Source organism: Siphateles boraxobius, unplaced genomic scaffold (genome assembly GCF_051911475.1).
Source record: "Siphateles boraxobius isolate OS27281-9 unplaced genomic scaffold, OSU_SipBor_1 54, whole genome shotgun sequence".
NCBI classification, from domain to species: Eukaryota; Metazoa; Chordata; class Actinopteri; order Cypriniformes; family Leuciscidae; genus Siphateles; species Siphateles boraxobius.
This window is the reverse complement of record NW_027509180.1, coordinates 445,001-457,500: the sequence shown is the minus strand read 5'-3', so window position 1 is coordinate 457,500 and position 12,500 is coordinate 445,001. Positions and strand designations below refer to the sequence as shown.

The 12,500-nt window shown below is 40.6% G+C and overlaps 1 protein-coding gene across 1 annotated transcript in view; it reads left to right on the top strand.

Moving 5' to 3' along the window:
• The window catches only part of grin2ba (glutamate receptor, ionotropic, N-methyl D-aspartate 2B, genome duplicate a), a 95,728-nt gene that overhangs the window by 80,902 nt on the left and 2,326 nt on the right, over positions 1-12,500 (top strand). The window contains exon 17 of the mRNA XM_077205502.1: positions 9,386-12,500. This exon is cut by the window's right edge and continues 2,326 nt beyond it. Within this exon, the coding sequence (XP_077061617.1) occupies positions 9,386-11,362 (1,977 nt within the window). The 3' untranslated portion in view covers positions 11,363-12,500. The remainder of the gene's footprint in view (positions 1-9,385) is intronic.

Genomic DNA, 12,500 nt, shown 5'->3' with positions numbered 1-12,500 from the left:
AAAATGCATCTATCCATCATAAAAGTGCATCTATTCATCATAAAAGTGCATCTATTCATCATAAAAGTGCATCTATTCATCATAAAAGTGCATCTGTCCATGATAAAAGTGCATATATCCATCATAAAAGTGCATCTATCCATCATAAAAGAGCATCTATCCATGATAAAAGTGCATATATCCATCATAAAAGTGCATCTATCCATCATAAAAGAGCATCTATCCATGATAAAAGTGCATATATCCATCATAAAAGTGCATCTATTCATCATAAAAGTGCATCTATCCATGATAAAAGTGCATATATCCATCATAAAAGTGCATCTATCCATGATAAAAGTGCATATGTCCATGATAAAAGTGCATATATCCATCATAAAAGTGCATCTATCCATGATAAAAGTGCATCTATCCATCATAAAAGTGCATATATCCATCATAAAAGTGCATCTATTCATCATAAAAGTGCATCTATCCATCATAAAAGTGCATCTGTCCATCATAAAAGTGCATATATCCATGATAAAAGTGCATATATCCATCATAAAAGTGCATCTATCCATCATAAAAGTGCATCTATCCATCATAAAAGTGCATCTGTCCATCATAAAAGTGCATATATCCATGATAAAAGTGCATATATCCATCATAAAAGTGCATCTATCCATCATAAAAGTGCATCTATCCATCATAAAAGTGCATCTATCCATCATAAAACTGCATCTGTCCATCATAAAAGTGCATCTATTCATCATAAAAGTGCATCTGTCCATCATAAAAGTGCATCTATCCATGATAAAAGTGCATATGTCCATGATAAAAGTGCATATATCCATCATAAAAGTGCATCTATCCATGATAAAAGTGCATCTATCCATCATAAAAGTGCATATATCCATCATAAAAGTGCATCTATTCATCATAAAAGTGCATCTATCCATCATAAAAGTGCATCTATCCATGATAAAAGTGCATATGTCCATGATAAAAGTGCATATATCCATCATAAAAGTGCATCTATCCATGATAAAAGTGCATCTATCCATGATAAAAGTGCATCTATCCATCATAAAAGTGCATATATCCATCATAAAAGTGCATCTATTCATCATAAAAGTGCATCTGTCCATCATAAAAGTGCATCTATCCATGATAAAAGTGCATATGTCCATGATAAAAGTGCATATATCCATCATAAAAGTGCATCTATCCATGATAAAAGTGCATCTATCCATCATAAAAGTGCATATATCCATCATAAAAGTGCATCTATTCATCATAAAAGTGCATATATCCATCATAAAAGTGCATCTATCCATGATAAAAGTGCATATGTCCATGATAAAAGTGCATATATCCATCATAAAAGTGCATCTATCCATGATAAAAGTGCATCTATCCATCATAAAAGTGCATATATCCATCATAAAAGTGCATCTATTCATCATAAAAGTGCATCTATCCATCATAAAAGTGCATCTGTCCATCATAAAAGTGCATATATCCATGATAAAAGTGCATATATCCATCATAAAAGTGCATCTATCCATCATAAAAGTGCATCTATCCATCATAAAAGTGCATCTGTCCATCATAAAAGTGCATATATCCATGATAAAAGTGCATATATCCATCATAAAAGTGCATCTATCCATCATAAAAGTGCATCTATCCATCATAAAAGTGCATCTATCCATCATAAAACTGCATCTGTCCATCATAAAAGTGCATCTGTCCATCATAAAAGTGCATCTGTCCATCATAAAAGTGCATCTATCCATCATAAAAGTGCATCTATCCATCATAAAAGTGCATCTGTCCATCATAAAAGTGCATCTGTCCATCATCAAAGAGCATCTGTCCATCATAAAAGTGCATCTGTCCATCATAAAAGTGCATCTGTCCATCATAAAAGAGCATCCATCATAAAAGAGCATCTATCCATCATAAAAGTGTATCTGTCCATCATAAAAGTGCATCTGTCCATCATAAAAGAGCATCTATCCATCATAAAAGTGCATCAGTCCATCATAAAAGTGCATCTGTCCGTCATAAAAGAGCATTTATCCATCATAAAAGAGCATCTGTCCATCATAAAAGTGCATCTGTGCATCTGTCCATCATAAAAGTGCATATATCCATGATTAAAGTGCATCTGTCCATCATAAAAGAGCATCTGTCCATCATAAAAGTGCATCTGTCCATCATAAAAGTGCATATATCCATGATTAAAGTGCATCTGTCCATCATAAAAGAGCATCTGTCCATCATAAAAGAGCATCTGTCCATCATAAAAGTGCATATATCCATGATTAAAGTGCATCTGTCCATCATAAAAGAGCATCTGTCCATCATAAAAGTGCATCTGTCCATCATAAAAGTGCATCTGTGCATCTGTCCATCATAAAAGTGCATCTGTCCATCATAAAAGTGCATATATCCATGATTAAAGTGCATCTATCCATCATAAAAGTGCATCTGCCCATCATAAAAGTGCATCTGTCCATCATAAAAGTGCATCTGTCCATCATAAAAGTGCATCTATCCATCATAAAAGTTCATCTATCCATCATAAAAGTGCATCTGTCCATCATAAAAGTGCATCTGTCCATGATAAAAGTGCATCTGTCCATCATAAAAGTGCATCTGTCCATCATAAAAGAGCATCTGTCCATCATAAAAGTGCATCTGTTCATCATAAAAGTGCATCTATCCATCATAAAAGAGCATCTGTCCATCATAAAAGTGCATCTATCCATCATAAAAGTGCATCCGTTCATCATAAAAGTACATCTATCCGTCATAAAAGTTCATCTATCCATCATAAAAGAGCATCTGTCCATCATAAAAGTGCATATATCCATGATTAAAGTGCATCTGTCCATCATAAAAGTGCATATATCCATCATAAAAGTGCATATATCCATGATTAAAGTGCATCTGTCCATCATAAAAGTGCATCTGTCCATCATAAAAGAGCATCTGTCCATCATAAAAGAGCATCTGTCCATCATAAAAGTGCATATATCCATGATTAAAGTGCATCTGTCCATCATAAAAGTGCATCTGTCCATCATAAAAGAGCATCTGTCCATCATAAAAGAGCATCTGTCCATCATAAAAGAGCATCTGTCCATCATAAAAGAGCATCTGTCCATCATAAAAGTGCATATATCCATGATTAAAGTGCATCTGTCCATCATAAAAGTGCATCTGTCCATCATAAAAGAGCATCTGTCCATCATAAAAGTGCATCAGTCCATCATAAAAGAGCATCTGTCCATCATAAAAGTGCATCTGTCCATCATAAAAGCGAATCTGTCCACCATAAAAGAGCATCTATCCATCATAAAAGTGCATCTATCCATCATAAAAGTGCATCTGTCCATCATAAAAGTGCATCTGTCCATCATAAAAGTGCATCTATCCATCATAAAAGAGCATATATCCATGATTAAACTGCATCTGCCCATCATAAAAGTGCATCTGTCCATCATAAAAGTGCATCTATCCGTCATAAAAGTGCATCTGCCCATCATAAAAGAGCATCTGTCCATCATAAAAGTGCATCTGTCCATCATAAAAGTGCATCTATCCATCATAAAAGTGCATCTGTCCATCATAAAAGAGCATCTGTCCATCATAAAAGTGCATCTATCCGTCATAAAAGTGCATCTGCCCATCATAAAAGAGCATCTGTCCATCATAAAAGTGCATCTGTCCATCATAAAAGAGCATATATCCATGATTAAACTGCATCTGCCCATCATAAAAGTGCATCTGTCCATCATAAAAGTGCATCTATCCGTCATAAAAGTGCATCTGCCCATCATAAAAGAGCATCTGTCCATCATAAAAGTGCATCTGTCCATCATAAAAGTGCATCTATCCGTCATAAAAGTGCATCTGTCCATCATAAAAGTGCATCTATCCGTCATAAAAGTGCATCTGCCCATCATAAAAGAGCATCTGTCCATTATAAAAGTGCATCTGCCCATCATAAAAGAGCATCTGTCCATCATAAAAGTGCATCTGTCCATCATAAAAGAGCATCTATCCATCATAAAAGTGCATCTGTCCATCATAAAAGTGCATCTATCCGTCATAAAAGTGCATCTGCCCATCATAAAAGTGCATCTGTCCATCATAAAAGTGCATCTATCATCATAAAAGTGCATCTATCCATCATAAAAGTGCATCTGTCTATCATAAAAGTGCATCTATCCATCATAAAAGAGCATCTGTCCATCATAAAAGTGCATATATCCATGATTAAACTGCATCTGCCCATCATAAAAGTGCATCTGTCCATCATAAAAGAGCATCTGTCCATCATAAAAGTGCATCTATCCATCATAAAAGAGCATCTGTCCATCATAAAAGTGCATCTATCCATCATAAAAGAGCATCTGTCCATCATAAAAGTGCATCTGTCCATCATAAAAGCGCATCTGTCCACCATAAAAGAGCATCTGTCCATCATAAAAGTGCATCTGTCCATCATAAAAGTGCATCTGTCCATCATAAAAGTGCATCTGTCCATCATAAAAGTGCATCTATCCATCATAAAAGAGCATCTATCCATCATAAAAGTGCATCTGTCCATCATAAAAGTGCATCTGTCCATCATAAAAGTGCATCTGTCCATCATAAAAGTGCATCTATCCATGATTAAACTGCATCTGCCCATCATAAAAGTGCATCTGTCCATCATAAAAGTGCATCTGTCCATCATAAAAGTGCATCTATCCGTCATAAAAGTGCATCTGCCCATCATAAAAGAGCATCTGTCCATCATAAAAGTGCATCTGTCCATCATAAAAGAGCATATATCCATGATTAAACTGCATCTGCCCATCATAAAAGTGCATCTGTCCATCATAAAAGTGCATCTATCCGTCATAAAAGTGCATCTGCCCATCATAAAAGAGCATCTGTCCATCATAAAAGTGCATCTGTCCATCATAAAAGTGCATCTATCCGTCATAAAAGTGCATCTGTCCATCATCAAAGAGCATCTGTCCATCATAAAAGTGCATCTGTCCATCATAAAAGAGCATCTATCCATCATAAAAGTGCATCTGTCCATCATAAAAGTGCATCTGTCCATCATCAAAGAGCATCTGTCCATCATAAAAGTGCATCTGTCCATCATAAAAGTGCATCTGTCCATCATAAAAGAGCATCTGTCCATCATAAAAGTGCATCTATCATCATAAAAGTGCATCTATCCATCATAAAAGTGCATCTGTCTATCATAAAAGTGCATCTATCCATCATAAAAGAGCATCTGTCCATCATAAAAGTGCATATATCCATGATTAAACTGCATCTGCCCATCATAAAAGTGCATCTGTCCATCATAAAAGAGCATCTGTCCATCATAAAAGTGCATCTATCCATCATAAAAGAGCATCTGTCCATCATAAAAGTGCATCTATCCATCATAAAAGAGCATCTGTCCATCATAAAAGTGCATCTGTCCATCATAAAAGCGCATCTGTCCACCATAAAAGAGCATCTGTCCATCATAAAAGTGCATCTGTCCATCATAAAAGTGCATCTGTCCATCATAAAAGTGCATCTGTCCATCATAAAAGTGCATCTATCCATCATAAAAGAGCATCTATCCATCATAAAAGTGCATCTGTCCATCATAAAAGTGCATCTGTCCATCATAAAAGTGCATCTGTCCATCATAAAAGTGCATCTATCCATGATTAAACTGCATCTGCCCATCATAAAAGTGCATCTGTCCATCATAAAAGTGCATCTGTCCATCATAAAAGTGCATCTGTCCATCATAAAAGTGCATCTGTCCATCATAAAAGTGCATCTGTCCATCATAAAAGAGCATATATCCATGATTAAACTGCATCTGCCCATCATAAAAGTGCATCTGTCCATCATAAAAGTGCATCTATCCGTCATAAAAGTGCATCTGCCCATCATAAAAGAGCATCTGTCCATCATAAAAGTGCATCTGTCCATCATAAAAGTGCATCTATCCATCATAAAAGTGCATCTGTCCATCATAAAAGTGCATCTATCATCATAAAAGTGCATCTATCCATCATAAAAGTGTATCTGTCTATCATAAAAGTGCATCTATCCATCATAAAAGAGCATATATCCATGATTAAACTGCATCTGCCCATCATAAAAGTGCATCTGTCCATCATAAAAGTGCATCTGTCCATCATAAAAGAGCATATATCCATGATTAAACTGCATCTGCCCATCATAAAAGTGCATCTGTCCATCATAAAAGTGCATCTATCCGTCATAAAAGTGCATCTGTCCATCATAAAAGTGCATCTATCCATCATAAAAGAGCATCTGTCCATCATAAAAGAGCATCTGTCCATCATAAAAGTGCATCTGTCCATCATAAAAGAGCATCTGTCCATCATAAAAGTGCATCTATCATCATAAAAGTGCATCTATCCATCATAAAAGTGTATCTGTCTATCATAAAAGTGCATCTATCCATCATAAAAGAGCATCTGTCCATCATAAAAGTGCATATATCCATGATTAAACTGCATCTGCCCATCATAAAAGTGCATCTGTCCATCATAAAAGAGCATCTGTCCATCATAAAAGAGCATCTGTCCATCATAAAAGTGCATCTATCCATCATAAAAGAGCATCTGTCCATCATAAAAGTACATCTATCCATCATAAAAGAGCATCTGTCCATCATAAAAGTGCATATATCCATGATTAAACTGCATCTGCCCATCATAAAAGTGCATCTGTCCATCATAAAAGTGCATCTGTCCATCATAAAAGTGCATCTGTCCATCATAAAAGTGCATCAGTCCATCATAAAAGCGCATCTGTCCACCATAAAACAGCATCTATCCATCATAAAAGTGCATCTATCCATCATAAAAGTGCATCTGTCCATCATAAAAGTGCATCTGTCCATCATAAAAGTGCATCTGTCCATCATAAAAGTGCATCAGTCCATCATAAAAGCGCATCTGTCCACCATAAAACAGCATCTATCCATCATAAAAGTGCATCTATCCATCATAAAAGAGCATCTGTCCATCATAAAAGAGCATCTGTCCATCATAAAAGTGCATCTGTCCATCATAAAAGAGCATCTGTCCATCATAAAAGTGCATCTATCCATCATAAAAGTGTATCTGTCTATCATAAAAGTGCATCTATCCATCATAAAAGAGCATCTGTCCATCATAAAAGTGCATATATCCATGATTAAACTGCATCTGCCCATCATAAAAGTGCATCTGTCCATCATAAAAGAGCATCTGTCCATCATAAAAGAGCATCTGTCCATCATAAAAGTGCATCTATCCATCATAAAAGAGCATCTGTCCATCATAAAAGTACATCTATCCATCATAAAAGAGCATCTGTCCATCATAAAAGTGCATATATCCATGATTAAACTGCATCTGCCCATCATAAAAGTGCATCTGTCCATCATAAAAGTGCATCTGTCCATCATAAAAGTGCATCTGTCCATCATAAAAGTGCATCAGTCCATCATAAAAGCGCATCTGTCCACCATAAAACAGCATCTATCCATCATAAAAGTGCATCTATCCATCATAAAAGTGCATCTGTCCATCATAAAAGTGCATCTGTCCATCATAAAAGTGCATCTATCCGTCATAAAAGTGCATCTGCCCATCATAAAAGAGCATCTGTCCATCATAAAAGTGCATCTGTCCTTCATAAAAGTGCATCTGTCCATCATAAAAGTGCATCTGTCCATCATAAAAGTGCATCTGTCCATCATAAAAGTGCATCTATCCGTCATAAAAGTGCATCTGCCCATCATAAAAGAGCATCTATCCATCATAAAAGAGCATCTGTCCATCATAAAAGTGCATCTGTCCATCATAAAAGTGCATCTATCCATCATAAAAGTGCATCTGTCCATCATAAAAGTGCATCTATCCATCATAAAAGTGCATCTGTCCATCATAAAAGTGCATCTATCCATCATAAAAGTGCATCTGTCCATCATAAAACTGTATATATCCATGATTAAAGTGCTCCACAGGCTCCGGGGGGTTAATAAAGGCCTTCTGAAGCGAAGCCATGGATTTTTGTAAGAAAAATATCCATATTTAGTCAAGTCAAGTCATCCTCATTTATATAGCGCTTTTAACAATGTAGATTGTTTCAAAGCAGCTTTACAGAGATAAACATATAATTTAAGGTAACAGAGATTGGTTTTGTTTTATAGTGGCTCTTGAAAAATGTTTTTTCCAGCTAAAGTTAGTTTTGATTGATTCACTTCCTTCTAAATGATCATTTGTTATTAAATTAGGGGCCGCTAAGACGACACCGTTCTCTCTAAACAGACTTTAAACGTGAACCTGTGATAGACGCTGATGGCGTTCACATGCGCATTAAGAATTGATTCTATAGTTATGTGTGTTTGAATATATGTGCGCAGGTTTGTAATTCCTTACAAACCATGCCTAAACAAACTACTTGTCTATAAATTTTGATGCAGAATTTTATTTTATCTTATCACTTTGGGTAGGTACGCGAACCGAAAAATTGCACAACGCTTTATCTGTAGAGTGGTATAGGGATCCTCCATAGGGAGAGGCTAGTTGGCACTTCAGCACTGCATTGTCATCGGGTCCAGGCGAAAGTCCTTCGTCAGATCTGGAAACGGCCTGGATCCGGCAGGCTGCGGGAAAACCTCGGAATAAACAAAGACACTAAAATTAGCGTAGATGCCATTCTTCTTATGATGTAACGAGTGCATCAGGATATGAGGGAAGTGTAACTTCATTTTTAACTTTATAATCTAATCTTTATAATCTTTATAATCTAAAATAACGTGTTCATGACGTAGATGTTGAAGTAGCGTTAGCTTAGACACCTCTCGCGGTTTAAACTAATAGGGCTGTGCAACAAAACTGAAGCTCCTCTTCTATTATAGAAATCCTCTGACATTTCTCTTCATAATGGCTAAATCTCAACTGGTGTTTTGTTTTGCTCTTTCCTTTGAGCTTCCGCGTTCGTCATTATGTTGTGCGTCGGGTCAGGGGTTAGTCTTCCACCTTAAATCTATGCGTATGGCCGTCTGTCGGAGTGATTTTAGTTTATGAAGTTATAAATATGGTTATTTTCCTTAACACAAACGCCTTTCCCCCTGGAGCCGTATTGATATTGGTTTATCATGGATGTATGCACTTTGGACTTCTATGGGCTTCAAATTTTCTCGAGCAATTCACTGCCATTATAAAGCTTGGACGAGCCAGGACATTTTTTAACATAAATGTAATATACACCTAAGATGACTTGAGTAAATAATAATTTTTGGGTGAACTATCCCTTTAACGGCAACTCTGAACACTGAATCTTCTCTCTCTTCCTCTCTCAGGAGATTTACAGCTGCATTCACGGAGTGGAAATCGAAGAGAAGAGTTCGGATATGAACTCCCCCTCCGCCACGATGAACAACACCCACTCCAACATCCTACGCCTGCTGCGCACGGCCAAGAACATGGCCTCTCTGTCCGGGGTCAACGGCTCTCCGCACAGCGCGCTGGACTTCATCCGCCGCGAGTCCTCCGTGTACGACATCAGCGAGCAGCGCCGGAGCCTTGCTGGGCCCTTGGACTGCAAGAGCCCGTACCTGCCCGAGGACAACATGTTCAGTGACTACATCAACGAGGTGGAGCGCACCTTCGGGAACCTGCACCTGAAGGACAGCAACCTGTACCAGGAGCACTACCGGCTCCACCACGGGGGCTCTGCGCTGGGGCTGACGGAGGGCCCCGGGCCCCGGAGCCTGGGCTCCAGCAGCTCTCTGGAGGAGGGTCTGTTCGACTGCGACGGCCCCGGTGGAGGCCCAATCTTCAGCACCCAGCCCAGATCTGCCCTCACACACAGGAACATGAGCAAGTTCGACCTGCTCCACAGCCAGACTCCTCCGACCGGCTCTGGCTTGAAGCAAGGGCTCGCAGAGCTCTATGGAAAGTTCTCCTTTAAAGGCGGAGCGTCCAGTTCGGGGTATATCGCGGGGCATCACCACGGAGCCGACGACGGAAACATCCGCTCTGACGTGTCCGACATTTCAACTCACACCGTGACCTACGGAAACCTGGAGGGCAATGCTAAGAAGCGTAAGCAGTACAGAGACAGCCTGAAGAAGCGACCCGCTTCGGCGAAGTCCCGGCGTGAGCTGGACGAACTCGAGATGGGTCACCGGCGCCGCCAGCACCACCATTATCACCATCGTGGGCAACGCTCCAACTCTCCTCCATCTGAGCGCAAGCGAGGCGGCCGCGTAAACTCATCCTCGTACCTGTTACAGGACAAGGAGAGCCTGAGGGATTTCTACCTGGACCAGTTCCGGCCCAAAGAAGGCGTCCCGCAGTGGGAGCACGTGGACCTCACGGACGGGCCCGGTGGAGGGAACTGCACCAGCCTGGTGTCGGTGGACGACTTCTTGAAGAGCAAGCCCAAGAAGCCGGAGGGCCAGAGCGAGTGGGAGTGTCGTAGCTGTCGAGCTAGCAGTGCGGGGAGCAAGCAGACGGGCCACGCGGGTGGGACGGCTTACTGTGTGGCGTCGGGAGGTGTCGGGAGTCGACCCAGTTCTGCCACTTGCATGCGCTGCGAAGCCTGCAAGAAGTCCGGGAACCTGTATGACATCAGCGAGGACAGTAACCACCTGTTGGACCAGCTGACGCCGGCGCAGCGCCGCAGGGCGTTCAGTGGGAAACCGCTACGCCGACAGCACTCCTATGACGCCTTCGTGGACCTGCAGAGGGAGGAGTCCGGTGTGCCGGCGCCAGGCTGTGGCGTAGCCGGCGTGATCCCACTGCCCCCGCGCAGCGTCAGCCTCAAGGAGAGGGAGCGCTGCATGGATGGGCCCTTCGCACACGTGTTACAGTTCCCCGAGCCGGAACCCGAGCAAGACCCGCTATTCTACGGCGCCACCGGGAAGAGCCCGTTCGGATTGTTCCCGCACCGGCGCTCGGTTGGGGAGCGGGATCTGAGAAACAGAGGACTCATGGAGGGGCCAGCTCACTCCCTGTCCAAATCCCTCTATCCCGACCGCACCGACCACAACCCCTTCATCCCCACGTTTGGAGACGACCAGTGTCTCCTGCACGGTGCCAAGACCTGCTACGCCACCACGCAGCACCAGCAGGGCGATGTGTACGGGAACATCGGCTCGACCTCATTCCTGCCGGCGTCAGGAGTCATGTCTAACCTAGCTCCTCGCTTCCCCGTGGAGATGTGCATGGGGAACCACTACACCAGCAAGCTCAGTCTCGGCCCGCCTCGGCCCTTCAACGGCAGCAACGGACACGTGTACGAGAAGCTCTCCAGCATAGAGTCCGATGTGTGAAACAGGGAGAGGACAGACAGATTTAACAGTACACACAGAACTTGAGAGATATGAACATGTAATTTCCTGTGAAGTTCACGTCTACACCAATAGTGGTGAGAACAAGAGCTTGTCCATCTGTCGAGTGTGTGAGATGTCAGATGGCCCGTTTCACCTCACATCTAACAGCCCAGTCCTGTACTCTTGTCTTTTGTGAAGATGCAATCATAAAAGCATGATTGATTTTTCTGAAACAGGGTAATAACTGCACCTCAGAGACGCTGCTGACTGGTAATCTGTTGTTGAAATGGGGTCTATTCTTTTCTTGCTCTAGAGGCCTTCGGTGAGCGTTAGGGATATTTGAATGTGATGATCAATCCAGTCTCCACATCACGCTAATGTATCCATGGCAACAGCCTCTCCCATGCTGTTTACTGCCCTGAAACACGTGTGCGTCGGTGAAAGTGCACACGCCTCTGCCATCCTTTATACTCGAGTCTCTACTGCCGTGACGTTTCATTCCAACGAGAAGCCTTCAGTTTCCTTCATACGCTCATGTCTCCTGACTCTTTGAAAGGTGAAAAACGAAGGCTGAAACAACAGTATAAACGCCTCTCTTTGTTTTGGTTGTAAATACATTTCTCTTTATATATAAGCCTACAAGGTTGACCTTTAATATAGCTTTTTCAAGTATAACAAATAACCAAAATAAAGACAAAAACAGAACAAAATACACAAAAACATAAAATATGCAAATTTTAGCAAAAGCATTATAATTCACGATAAGCGATACTTTAAGCGATAGTCTGCTTTTTAAATTCTTGTTTATTACTTAACTCTGATAGTTTACTGCCTCCTAACCAGCTTCATTTTAAGGATTTACCTTTATTCGTTAAGCGAAGTGTAACATAGCTGAGACGTGCTGTCGTGGACATGGTTAATTTACTCGATTAGTTTAGCGAATACTCCTGGCTAAGTTTCTCTTGAACTGTGTCATCTCTCGGAGGTTTCCAGACTATCTCTAACAAATACACACCTTTACTTCGCTATGTGAGTGAGGACTTTTCTAGGGGAGCTTGTTTTCGCCACAGAATAAAAAATAAAGAAGGTAATTGCGCCTTTTTTTCTCACATTTTTATATCTCAAAATTCTGAGGAAA